General features: G+C 40.4%; 1 protein-coding gene across 2 annotated transcripts in view; it reads left to right on the top strand.

The window, feature by feature from the left end:
- The window catches only part of KIFAP3 (kinesin associated protein 3), a 192,741-nt gene extending 187,508 nt beyond the window's left edge, over positions 1 to 5,233 (top strand). For both annotated transcript variants that reach the window (XM_044005022.1, XM_044005023.1), the window contains one exon: positions 2,321 to 5,233. In XM_044005022.1, coding sequence (XP_043860957.1) covers positions 2,321 to 2,429 — 109 coding nt within the window. In that variant the 3' untranslated portion in view covers positions 2,430 to 5,233. The remainder of the gene's footprint in view (positions 1 to 2,320) is intronic.
- Positions 5,234 to 14,415: the final 9,182 nt, after the last annotated feature.

The raw sequence follows: 14,415 nt of genomic DNA, 5'->3' as shown, positions 1-14,415 counted from the left end.
GAATATAAGGAACTAACTCCCAAATAAGGAAATCTCTACCGATAAAGGTTGACACTTTGCCTGAAATTTATAGTTGTAAAGAATTCCCTAGACAACAGAGGGAGTGACTAGTCTAGGGTCATCAGTCACTAACTATGTCCCTGGCATGAATAGATGATCCCCTAAAATGTATTTTTGGCAATTAATTTTAAACTTTTATTCCCATTAAAATTTTAATCAGTTGTTGCTAATAAGTAGCAAAATTACTTTGAGTTTTACATCTCCTTGGCCATATAAAAACCTCTAATGAAGGGGGCAGCTAGGTGGCGCAGTGGATAAAGCACTGGCCCTGGATTCAGGAGTACCTGAGTTCAAATCCGGCCTCAGACACTTGACACTTATTAGCTCTGTGACCCTGGGCAAGTCACTTAACCCCCATTGCCCTGCAAAAAAAAAAAAATCCTCTAATGAAGATGTTATGATGTAGTCAGTAGATAAAATGAAGAGAGAGGAAGAGGGAAGGAGAGAAAGTATAGGAAAGCCCTTGGATAATCCACAAATTATATAAGCAAATCCTTGAGTAACCCAGAATGGGATGATATGTATGTGTCTTATACATACTAGTGCTTAGAACAAAATGTTTTAGGGCTCTTCCACAAAGCTGTTTCCCATATATTTTGGGTAGACCAGCCTTTTCTCTACTAGTAAAAAGATGAAGTGTGCCTCACTCCCAGGAAGAGATGCATTGCTAAAACACTATCCATAAAGCAAATCTCTGAAATAATATCTTAAAGAGATGTACTCCAGTGTCGAGTTGGGCATAAGGGGGGAAATTGGCTCCAAGTCATAGTAAAAATCATACTGATAGATTCCACCAACCTTTTAAAATGATATATTTCAAAGAAAGCGGGGTTTTTTTTACATTTTTCTAAAACACTATCAGAATAAGCAAATGTGCAAATAAATGTGGTGTGAAAAAGAGGTCATGCCCCTAAAATAAGATCATTCTGAAAATCAATTAAAAGTAGGCTGAAAAATAATACTAATTATAGAACATAGTCAAAGTCAGATCTATGAGGCAGATATAGCCTATATTTAGGGATACACACACACACACACACACACACACATATGGGGAGGGGTACCAGAAATCATACTCCTCTGACCCCTGAAAACAAAGACACAGAAGCAGATGTGTTTTGTGTGTTGCTTGGCATTTACAATTTAGTCTGTCACTGCCCCTACCCAAGATAGAAATCTCCTTTTAAAGCTCTAACCCTGTCGTTATTTCTACAAGGATTTCTTAGTTAAGGCTGGGCTTTTTTTCTTTGGTTTGGTTTGTGAATTTTTTTATTAGTATTTTAACAAGTTTTTTATGGTGAGGGCCAAAGTATCTTTCTAAGCAATGGGATGTAATTCATTTACATAATTAATTTTTCATGAGTCTGAATTTCTCTATTGTGGGTTCTTTGGGGGGGCAGGGTAACAGCTGTTCCAGTACCCACTGCATGAGCTCTGCATGGGCATGCTGTAACCACTGCATTTGCCTGGCACAGTGAATACTCTGTCCCATTGCTGTGTCTCTCTTTGATTGTTCTGATAATCTGGAGAATCAGTTCATTTCCAAATTATTTGTTGATGATCAGGGAATCTCTTCTAAAAATGATAAAGTTCTCCATCCTTTAGGTTTTCCATGTTTATCACAGAGCAGATTAGCTTTTTCGCTTCTGGTTATTAACATGCAATAAATTTGTCTGGAAGTAACGTTTGTCCTTTTATCAGTCACAAGAAGAAATTTACTATTTCATTACATTATGCCTTAAAACATTCAGCAACAGGCTTTAAAAATGACACACACCATAACTTGCAGAGGTCTGAGTGTCAGGATTCCTCATTCTATTCCTCGTTCTGCCATAGGTTTATTGTAGGACTTAGCCCTCCTTGGCTGAGAGCTGCAACCCTTCAACACTGTACATGCTGTACTCATAGTTGGCTAGTAATGCCAGCTTCATGTAGGTCACGATATTATCACTATAACTTGGCAAAACTCCCTTTCCCACACTTGCTTCTGTTTTGTCTACTAGAAGAAATCTATGGATACTTTGTCATATAAAATCTTTTTTTAGATTGTTGAAGTCTATGCTTCATGATGTACATTTAATGTACAGCATAACTTGAGCAGAGAAAAAATTATGAGTACAGTTAGAGAGTCCAAAGATCAGTGTCACGATTAGGAATAGAACCTTGGAATTCTAAAATACCAGACCTCTTCCTTGAACCATGCCCTATGTCTTTGTGATGAGAAACCTGACAACTGTGATTTCTTTTCCTCTCCCTTTAGCCTTGGAGTCGATAATTTTGGTCAGCCAGTTGGCATTCTCGGACGCCCTGCCACAGCTTATGGATTCCGCCCTGATGAACCGTACTACTACGGCTATGGATCTCGCTAAAGTCATCCCTGCCCTGATTCCTTTTTGATGTGTCCTCCCAACTTGCTAGAAAACAGTATGTGTTTAGCTTCTTTGGACCTTGGCCTGGTAATGCATGTTGATACCACCGCAGGTCTGTGTGATGTTTCCTTTTTTATATGTTGTTAGCTGATGGTTAAATCCAACTCCTTGTGTTAGTGTTGCTGGTGGTGATATAGTTCACACATCAGGCTGCATTTTGAGGTTGTACAGTATTTGCCATGGGACTTGAAAGTGAATGTTAAAAAGCTACTGGACTGGAAAGTAAACAAAACATTATGTATATTAAGCAATTAATTTAATTTCTATTAAAAACAAGAAACTCACAGTGCTGATAAACAAGCCAAAGTCATGTGTTTGTATTTAATGCATTTCCTTTGAAATCACACGCTTATGTAATTTATGTATGATTTTTCTTTCCTTTTCTTTCCGAGTATGATTTGCAGATTCACAAAAACGGGTGATCATCCTTTCCTACCATGAGTGGTCAGAAATCACTTTCCCAAAGTTCACTACCATGTTGTCAGGAAGTAATGGGACAGATTTGCATTTTTCAGGCTCTTTTCTGTTGTTGTTACTTTTGAGGGGGGGGGGGTTGTTTTTTTAAATAAGGCAATGGGGGTTAAGTGACTTGCCCAGGGTCACACAGCTAGTAAGTGCCAAGTGTCTGAGGCCATATTTGAACCCAGGTCCTCCTGAATCCGGGGCCAGTGCTTTATCCACTACACCATCTAGCTGCCCCTCTGTTATTTTTTTTATATTCTTTTAAGGTTGGAACATTTTGCCCCTCTCCAGGCCTGAAGCACCACAATCTGATGTATTTTTGAGTTTATTAAATATGACTAGATGCTTTTAAGGAGAAAAAGAGGTCATTTATATTCACATGTCCCAGCCTCTTTCTTGGTAAGCAGCAATTGGTTTGTTGGAAGCATTTCTTGGTTTTCAATTTTTTCCATTTCCTTTAGTTAAAAAAGCCAGCCTATGTAGCTTAGACTCAGTGTACCCCCTCCTTCCAGCCTATTTCATCTAGCTTATGTAGCACTTGATCATAAGACCCACTGAACTGAAGCTAGGGAATATAATCTTTATTATAACTTTTTATTTACTGCCCTGTCTCTCAAGCTGGCAATCTCAGATTTAGATTTGGAAATGGGGAAGAATTATCATCTGTATGTTGAAGTAGAGCAGAACTGAACTAACAGCTGACAGTGAGCACTCAAAGGTTTGGAAAGTGCTTTCCATGCACAGTCTCACTGGAGCCTCACAACAGGCCTAGCAGGTAGGCCCTTACAGGTGTTGTTACCCCCATTTTATAGATGAGAAACTGAGGCTCAGAAAAGTGACTTGTCCATAGCTATAATTAGACACTAATACCAGTTTGGCAAACACTCCACACCTTTGAGTTCTCCAGATGTTAGACCCTGGGGCAGACTGAGCTGGGAGACTTCAGGAAAGATGACAAGCATGCACCACATCTTGTGTATTACTGCCACCACCTTTCTTCTGCCTGGGTTCCCCTCCTTTCTGGTGTTTTACAGAAAGGATGAAACCTACTTCTGTCTTCTCCCCTTACTCTCTTACTCCAATCTATCTCTGAAATAAATGCAAACATCTTTGTTAAGGTTTCTAAGGATTTTTACTTCTATTGATCATGGTTTACATTGACAAGGACCCTGTCACAATCGCCCTGTGATTGGCCCTGTCACAATTGCCCTGTGATTGCCAAGTATTATTATACCATTATAAAAATGAAGTCCCTGAGGCCCAAGATATCAAATTTATCCTGTCAAACCAGGCTTCAGGAATTCAGAGCTTGACCAGCACTTACCACTATGCATCCATGGAGGGAAAAACAACAAGTTTACTAAGCAAATTAACACACTGTAAGAATTCAGAGGGAACATTTAAATTCTCAGAGCCAAAGCATGTACCTCAAGCAAGCACTTTTACCCCATTATTTGGGCGTGAGTGGACAGGTTTATCTGGAGCTTGTGGGAGTCACAGCCTCTCCTCCGCCATCTTGGCTCTGCCCCCCCCCCAAGCAAGCACTTTTAGAAACACTCTTTACATAGAAATAATTTACATGGGGGAATGAAATGCTGATAAATTACTGATAAAGAGAAACAGAACTGTTTGCCTGATATTTTGCTGTTGTTTTGTCAAGGAGAATGAAATCTGAATGAGAAAGAATAGAACAAAAATGACTAAGGGAAAGTTGATACTCAAGATAAGTACAGAGATAGAAAGCAGCCTGATGGGTTCAAGCTGCCTGGTCCAAATGAACTACAGTCATGAAAAGGTACCCCATGCCCGGGCAGATGTTTGGGCTTACAAAAAGGAGAAGAGAATGGAGTCTGTGAACTAGAAGACAGTGATCTTGAATTTGAACCCTATTCGGTCCATTTCTAGAGCATATTATCAAAGAACAGCTAGAAAAGGAAGTACCCACAAAGAATCTACATCGCCCCATCAAGAACAGGTCATGTCAAGCTAACCTTAGTCCTTTTTTTGATCAAGGAAATGCTGTAGATAGATTTTATCAAAGATTTTAGTAAAGTATTTGATAACATCTCCTATGATATCCTTTTGGATAAGATATGAGCTAGATTAAACCATAGTTAGATGGATTAAAAAATAATTGAATGACTGGACTCAAAATGGTTGATTGTCAACATGGGAGGTCTCTAGTGGAGTACCCCAGTAATTTTGACTATTTAATATTTTATCAGTTACTTGTACCAAGGCATATATATATATATGTGTATATTGTAATGATTGGAATGACGCCACCTACTGGAGACTTGCTGTGGAGAGCTCCACCATGAGGAAAATGCCTCAGAGGCATTGTGGCTTTTCCTTGGCGTCAGGAAATGATGTTTGCTCATGGGTGCTGTCTATCAAGTCTACCAGCCAATCAACTAGAGGAGCCTCCTATGGTCTGGGAGGAGACAGGAAGGAGGAAAGGGAGCCTGCGCAGAGAGCGCTGGCCCTTTTGGCTTCCGGACTTGATGGTGGTGGCGGCAGAGGACTTCACAGGAAATTTGAGGAAAGATAGGAATGCCAGGCTGTTAGAATTCTGTTCTCAATCTTTTTCTTTCTATTTTCCAATAAACCCTTAAAAACCTAAACTCGTTTTATCAGTGATTTTTAGTCAGTTTCCCCCAAACTGGGGGAACACATTAGAATCCACATTTATATATGTATGTATATATATATAAAGCTTATATACATATGTGACAAAAATCTAGAAGAAATAAATCATGTTATAGGATAGAATCAGGATACAAAAAGTTCCCAACAGGCTTAAACATCTAATAATATTTTTTAATCAGACCCATGAATAGCAGGTGCTATTATCCCTGTTTTATAGATCAAATAGAGGTGAAGTGACTTGCCATGAAGGGCAGCCATTAAGTGTCTAAGGCTGGATTTGAACTTAGGTCTTCCTGACTCCACCAGTGCTATATCTTGGTTACAGCCAGCCGCCTTGACAGATGAAGTTTAATAGAGTCTAATATAAGGTACCTTCTTAAGAGCAACTTTTTAACCTAGGGTCTATGGACATCTAAAAAAATACTCATTTTTCTATTTCAATATAATTGGTTTCCTTTGTAAATCCACGAAAAAACATTCTTCTGAAAAGGGAGGCATTGCCTTCACCAGAATGACTGCCAGAGGCGGACAGGACACACAGAAAGATTAAGAATCCCTAATTTAAATGTCCTCTACTCTCTCATTATATAGATTAGAAAACTAATGTCCAGAAGTTAAGTGACTTCCTTAAGGTCACACAGGTAGTATGTAGGGGGACTGAGATTTGAACACAGGTTCTCTGACTCCATGCCCAAAACACTTTCCACTGTACCACACTGCCTGTCTTGTGTGAAGCCTAGGTGAGTTCCTATAGCCACAAAATACTACAGCACTTTGTAGACAGGTGATGGAGGAGGTTAAAAAGGATTTACAGACAATGTAAAACCTGAGCTCTAAGACCAGAGCTCTAAAAGGGGCTAACAGATAACCTATCAACTGTAGCTAAAAGGGGTTAACAGATAAACTGAGGCCTGAGTCCTTATCAATAGTACCTAAAAGGGTTAACAGAGAAACTAAGGTTTGTGTCCTTACAGTACAACCAACAATATCAACAGAAGCTTAGGGAAGGTAACTAGAAACCATTAACCATTGATAGCCATTCATATTCCTAGATGACAGGACACCTAGAAACCAGATCTTAAGTAAAGAGATATCATAAACACAGACTCTCTGGGTCTGACAGGTTTAAGCACGTCTTTAGGAACATGCGCAGAAAGGGCCAAATGTGTCCTTAGATTTACTTTATGATGAGCAAACCCCAAAAACGCACCTCCAAGGAAAAAGGTACCTGCTTTGGAGGTTGTCTTAGGACCCCAGGAAGTCCAAATTAGGATAAGACCTCCCATGAATAAGGAGGAGATGAAGAGAATGAGGACTTTTTCACACAATAAACATAACCCTTTTCATCCCCGTATTCAAGACACTTACCCCCTTGGGGTAAGATTCAGGTTTAATCAGGTTTAATCTCCCTGTGGTCATCCCAGTATTTCAATAAAACTTGGGAAACTGAGTCATGTAATTCTTTGGGGATGTCTCCCAATCGATTTGATTAATTAAATCCACTCTGCTACACAGGGAAAGCATAGACTTCAAAATCACCACTTCAGCTTTGTCTCTTTTGCCCTGGAAGGAATGAGAGCATCAAGCGCCATGCAAGGCACAATTTATCAAGGCAGTTGCTTTCTCCCAAAGAGACAGCATAATGGTCTCAAGGAGACCCAGAAGACCTCTCCACGGAGTCTTTCAAAGGTGTTTTTATCCTCTTTTGATAGAGGCTGGATCGCTTTGTTCGGATTGTTGGTGGCATCTGAGTTGTATGATCAAGTCACATTCTCAGCAAGAGGAGCTGAAGACTTTTAGCCCACTTCCTCATTAATATGTCCACTCCTCATTCATTGTTCACCAAGGAGGGTTGGCTTTCACCTGTCAGGGGCACCCCCTCTTCCAAAGGTATTTAAGCATTCTGTGATCTCCATGGTTTTTTTCTTTGGTTACTAAGAGAAAGCACTGACCATCAACTGTGACTGGGTTTTCTCCCTCATAAGGTAGGTTCCTCTTAAACTCCATCAAGAGGTACATTGGCATGGGCTAATTTCCTAAGGGCAAAAATTCGCCTAAATTAGATTCTGTAGATAACTCTAAACAAAAGTAAGGTCTTTCTAGTTGGGTGGGGTTGGACCCAAGATCTAGAAACACATTCCCAGAGGATTTGGGCAATCTCATCAATCAACAGTGTCTTTCAGAGATTGACTGACTTTAGGGGCTGGTTCCTGAATAAGGAAATAGAGAGAAAAAGTCTTAATCCTAATTTAATAATTGGTTGTTAATATAATAGAAAAATAATCACTTCTCTCAGAACAAATAAAAGGTCTCAATAGTCAAGATTTGTTAGAGAAGCAGATTCAGGTTTAATCAGGGGAAAATCTTGCTAAAAACTAGACCTAGCCTGGTCTGCCCCAGGTAAAGGTTAAATGACCACTTAGTTAATGTCCTTATGTATGATAAACTAGGCTACACTTAGGGTAGTCACACAGATGTGAGAGATAGTTAACATTCATACCCTGGTCCCCGGTTTGATAGCCTTTCAGAAATGCAGTGCCAAATTCCTAATCCTATTCTGGAAGGGGAATTGTTCTGGAAGGGGAGTTGTTTTCTTGGAATAGACAGTGGAACCAGGAAGATTCTTCTATTCAAAAACATTCTCCACATACATTCTGTCAATTAGAGATTAAGTGCAAAAAATCTCGAGAGTTTTGGGAGTCACACTCAAGGCCTTTGCTTAGTGTCCACTAACGTGGAAAGTAAGGTAACATACTTTAACAAACGAAGTTATATTTTTGACCTGTGACCTTCCTTCTTCCCCAGGTGCCATAAACTGCAGATTGGAAGCAGTAAGTGACACAGATAGCAATTTGTGCAGCAGCACCTGGGATTCTGTATAGTTAGGGGAGCTGTCTTTGATCCACTGGTCTACCCTCAAAAGGCTAGAATATAATCCCAAAGTGGTAATGAGGTGTTAGAGCTAATTGTAAAGATGAATCTATTCCCTAATCCCTTTATGAGGTGTGAACATCTTTTTCTGATTGAGTTAACAGGAACAATGGAATGAGGTCACAAACCAATTAACCCTCACTAAAGGGATTTTAATCGCTAAGGTGGGGGGTGGCAGAGTCCTAAAGAACCAGAGCCCCAGAAAGGGAATTGTTCCTGATAGCAAGGGACTTTCTCTTGCTCCCTTTCTAGCACTGGCCCTTTGTAAAATGGATACACTGCAGGCCTTGGAGGCAGAAGACAGGTATGGATTCAGGTATGGGTAGTCACTTGAGGGAGGAAGCACCTTCAAGCAATGGGACCTCTAACCCTCAAGAAGAGAGGAGTAGGTGCTGGGAACCTAAATGAGCAAGCTTCCACACGGGATACTTGTTGAGGACTTTGAGAAGACAATAAAGCCTTCCAGGCCCCGGGTACACCAGGAATCGTGAGCTGCCCACGTGAATTCTCCAGCTGTGCCTAACTACCCTCACACACTAAGTGTGATCCCACTCTTCCAGGGTCTATTTGTGAAAGAGCGTGCCCCAGGTCTGTGCGATGGGGGCGGTGTTTTACAGCTACCGTTTTTACTATCCCATCTTAGTGCTGTTGTTCTGAGTTAATTGTGCCCATTGCCATGAGGGTTGTTGGGGAAAACCACTAGTGAAGGGAGCCTACAGCGTTAGAAGTAGGTACCCTCTGGGTCCCCAGTCCCAAGCAGTACAAATTGGGAGTGTGTCACAGAGAGGTTGCTACATAGGAATATGAATAATTCAAACATACTCGTGACTGCCAGAGCTCACTTCAGATAACCAGCTGCCCATGAAGTTCAAGTAGTCTACAGGCCAGATTAAGTCTTGCATTATAATGAGCCTAACCTAGAGAGCTAATATTTCCTTCCTTTTGGGACTACAAGAATCATAGTGGTGTGTGCTGATGTGTATTTTTGTTTTGTTTTGGTGAGGCAGTTGGGGTTAAGTGACTTACCCAGGGTCACACAGCCAGTAAGTGTTAAGTGTCTGAGGTCGAATTTGAACTCAGGTCCCCCTGACTCCAGGGCCAGTGCTCTACCCACTGCACCACCGAGCTGTCCCGATGTGTATTTTTTTAACTCAAACTATAGATAAACTCTGGGAACTGGAATTTGCTTCCAAAGCCCAGAACATGTGAGGCACTCTGGAAGGGGCACTCATATCAGGACATTTGGTCACTTTAATTTAGGCAAAGCAATAAAAGGAATTGAGTTTAAACTGAGCAAAGAGAACACACTTCCAGTAGCCATGATCTAGACTTCCTTAAATCAGGAGGACCTGAGTTCAAATCTGACCTCAGACACTTGACACTTAGTAGTCTTGTGACACTGGGCAAGTCACTAAACCCCCATTGCCTCAGACATCCAGGGACATCTCCAGTTGTCCTGATGTATCTCTTGCCACTGGACCCAGATGGTTCTGGAGGAGAGTGAGGTTGGTGACCTTGTACAACCCTCCCTCACTTAAATCCACTTCACTGCAAGTCATGACATCACTTTCAGATGTCATGGTCCTCATCAGAACAAATGACAAACAACAAGACTCCCTAAAAATAGAAGCAAATGCCCACTTGTGAATTCAGCCAAATTGACAGTGAACTATTAAAGACTGTTTACATATTGTCATATAGCATGCGTCCGAGCCATCTCGTTTATGAGGATAACGTAATGCACTTTTCACTAATGGGTAAATTGTATAGCATTCCTGATTTCTAACCTAGTAACCCTATAGAAAACTGAAGTGAGGTTACTGAAGAAGCTCAAATGATACAGAATGAGAAATCTTGAAAGTATCGTCAACCAGCAACCACAACTTCATGTAACATAATGTGAAACTGGATTTTATTACAAGTGAACACACATGTGGAAACCCTACATGGGTACACGGAGTTCCCAATCCAAACAGAAGCTTGTATATTTATGAAATTGTGACAAAAGTAGGAGGAGGGACAGAAATCTCTCTCCTTGGAGGCACAGGTATGGGTAACGGGGTAAAAGGGTAAAGGGGTAAAGGAAAAGAGCAGGCGGGGAGAGGGGAGGGAGAAAGGATTCTCTCACACTCACACACACACACATACACACACAAAACCAAGGGGAGGTGCAAGGCAATGCAAAAGCTGCATTCTTTTCCCATGGGAACTGCTAGACCATGAACACAGGATGGTCTGCTTATCTATAAAGGTTCCAGCTACACAAAATAGGGTGGGGATTAAAATTGTCCAACCCATAATAAAAGAGTCTGAGGCAGATCTCTGAGCCAATGGCACTTTATTACAGGGTCCGTGGTCCCCTAATGAAGTAGACCTCAGATCTTCCTCATGATCTGAAATGCCTCCTTCTTCCAGGACCTTGTTTTTATAAGGTTTGATACCCAAATATACAAAAGAGGCATGGTGAAATACATAATCTCGTCGGCCGATAGATTTTGCTTTTGAGAGCCAAAAATGACATCAGCAGGTGGGTCACAGATTGGGCGAAGCACGGGGCATTTCCTCTGAGTAGTCATAAAATGGTCCTTTGCCCATGCTGGACAGAAGAGGTCCAGAGGTACAAAAATTAAGTTGGAGGACTTCCCATGTGATTCTGTTACCTCTGCCACACTGGGCTTGGTCACCATGACAAGGAAAAACACGGGTGTCAGGCCTCTAGTTAGCCTCCTATGATTAAGCAAATGAACTCACAATCTACAGCTCACAGCTCTGGGGCCTAGTATACAGAATTTATAATCACTATCCCTATGGAATCTTATCAAACTGATGAATGTTGATTGGAATAGAGTAGGGGTCCAAATGAATTATTTTTTTCACAACAGTTTCCCAATCTAGTGCAGACTGACTGGCACCTGTCTTGACTGCCAAGGAACACAGGGAGTTCAGCTTGGGGTGTAAGCAACAAATTATGTCAGCCAGGAGTGTGTTGTGAGGGGGAAGGTGAGTATCCTTGACACATTTAGGGTCTCCTGTACCCTCCAAGTCCCGTGTTTCTGGAAAATACGGCAATTCAAGAGGACAGATTAAGCTGGATTCAGGGCAACATTAGTGCTAAGGATTATGGGGTTTGGGGCAAGAAAGGTTATCTTAGTGGCATGGGTGATATTACTGCTACTGATTGAAGGCCGAGGCTTCAAAAAAGAGGCTAGTTTAGGAAATCAATAGCTGATTAAGAAGATGAAGTCTGAGAACAGGATATCAGGATGTCGATTTGATTTCTAGTTCATGTTTTGATGCATAGGTGTGATGAGTTTTTAGTCAAGCATAGAGTATGCCTTAACAAGGGCTGGCAAAAAATGTATTTGCCTCCAATCTTTCAAATCTAATCAAAATCCAAAAATCGGGGAGAGAAGTACAAATGTACATCCACCAAACTGAAAACCATCAGTGGTGTCTATAAACGCCTTCAAACCCACGCAAATCTACAGGATCCACACTACCAAAGGAGGAGAAAGCAAATGGCTTCAGAAATCAGCACTCAAAAGCACTGAATCTGAGTTTCAAACTAAGATGAATGAATGAGCCTGTAAGAAAGGGACAAATTTTTTTTTTTTTTAATGTATGAGGTATTTTATTTTTTCCATTACATGTAAAGATAGTTCTCAACTTTTGTTTATACATGCTTTACAATTTCAGATTTTTCTCCCTCCCTCCCCTCCCTCCCCCCTCCCCTAGACAGCAGGTAATCTGATATAGGTTATATCTATATATCTCTATACATATACATATAGATATATATATATATATACACACACATATATATACACATAATAACATTAATCCTATTTCTGCATTAATCCTGTTACAAGAGAAAGAATCAGAGCAGTGATGCAAAACCTCAAAATAGAGAAAAAAAAACCAACAGCACCCAAAACAAAAGAAATAATATGGTTCAATCAGCATCTATACTCCACAGTTCTTTCTTTCTTTTTTTTTCTTGGATTTGGAGATCCTCTTCTATCATGAGTTCCCTGGAACTCTTCTGTACCATTGCATTGGTGAGAAGAATATAGTCCATCACAGTAGGTCAACACTCAATGTTGATGATACTGTGTACAATGTTCTTCTGGTTCTGCTCATCTCACTCATCATCAGTTCATGTAAGACCCTCCAGGTTTCTCTGAACTCTTCCTGCTCATCATTTCTTACAGCACAATAGTATTCCATTGTATTCATATACCACAACTTGTCCAGCCATTCCCCAATTGATGAGCACCCCCTCAACTTCCAATTCCTTGCTACCACGTAAAGAGCAGCTATAAATATTTTTGTACATGTGGGTCCCTTTCCCCCTTCCATGATTTCTTTGGGCAAAAGACCTAAAAGTGGGATTGCTGGGTCAAAGGGTATGCACAGCTTTATCGCCCTTTGGGCATAATTCCAAATTGCTCTCCAGAATGGTTGGATCAGCTCACAGCTCCACCAACAATGCATTAGTGTTCCAATTTTCCCACAGCCTCTCCAACATTTATTATCTTCCTTTTTTGTCATTTTAGCCAATCTGATAGGTGTCAGGTGGTACCTCAGAGTTGTTTTAATTTGCATCTCTCTAATCATTAGAGATTTAGAGCATTTTTTCATATGGGAATAGATAGCTTTGGTTTCTTCATCAGAAAACTGCCTGTTCATATCCTTTGACCACTTCTCAATTGGGGAATGACTTGGATTCTTATAAATTTGATTTAATTCCCTATATATTTTAGAGATGAGGCCTTTATCAGAAGCACTGGCCTCAAAAATTGTTTCCCAGCTTTCTGCCTCCCTTCCAATTTTGGATGCATTGCTTCTGTTTGTGAAAGGGACAAATTTTTAACCTCACCTGTTTCACTGAGACTTGAAGGAATGAGACCCATAACTCTCTATTGCTTTATTCATAAGGAACAGAGTAGATAAAAGAGGAATCCCAATGGCATTGTATGAAGTTCCCATCAGGAAATCTAGGAGCCAAAGCAAGGAAACAGGGAGGAGGATATTTGGTTGAATATCAACCGAGGCGAAAACAGAAGCAATATTATCATAAGAGTGTACTACAGGGGGCAGCTAGGTGGCACAGTGGATAAAGCACCAGCCCTGAATTCAGAAGGACCTGAGTTCAAATGTGATCTCAGACACTTGACACTTACTAGTTGTGTGATCCTGAGCAAGTCACTTAACCCTCACTGTCCCGAAAGAAAGAAAGAAGAAAAGAATGTACTATACACCACCTAGACAGAAAAATATAAACAAAACATGAAAAACAGGTAACAAGCATAGCCCAGATACATAAAATAATAGTGATGGGGACTTGGGTTATCCAGCCATCTGCTAGCATCTGTCTTTCCAAAGCAGAATAGCCATTTTTTGGTGGTTGTTGTTTTAGTCCAATGATAATTGCATCTTCAAAGGTTGGAAAAACCAATGCTGGGAATTAATATTCTGAATCTGATTCAATAAGCATTTATACATAAGGTTCCTTTTTTTAAAAAAATTAGTTTCAGGGAGGATCCAGAGAAAATAGTTACTAGGATAAAAATGATGGGAACCTTGAGAAAAGTAACTACATCATCTTACAAATTATGACAGAAGAAAAGAAAACTAGGTATTCTGACATGCACCCTAGATTTTTAAGAGAATAGATTTCAAAGGGTTCAAAGAAAAGGTAGGCATGATACCATGGCCTAAATTTCTACAGGGAAAAATCAATCTAGGAGGGAGAGGTAATACTCAAGAATTAAATCCTTTTAAAAAAAAAAAAAAAGAAGAATCGGTGCTTACTGCCTCAGGGAGGGGGAAGGGAAGGGAGGGAAAAAGGGATACAATTTGGAATTCAAAACTTTTTTTAAAA

The sequence above is a fragment of the Dromiciops gliroides genome, chromosome 4 (assembly GCF_019393635.1).
Source record: "Dromiciops gliroides isolate mDroGli1 chromosome 4, mDroGli1.pri, whole genome shotgun sequence".
Classification (NCBI taxonomy): Eukaryota; Metazoa; Chordata; class Mammalia; order Microbiotheria; family Microbiotheriidae; genus Dromiciops; species Dromiciops gliroides.
This window is presented reverse-complemented; position numbering and strand designations above follow the sequence as displayed.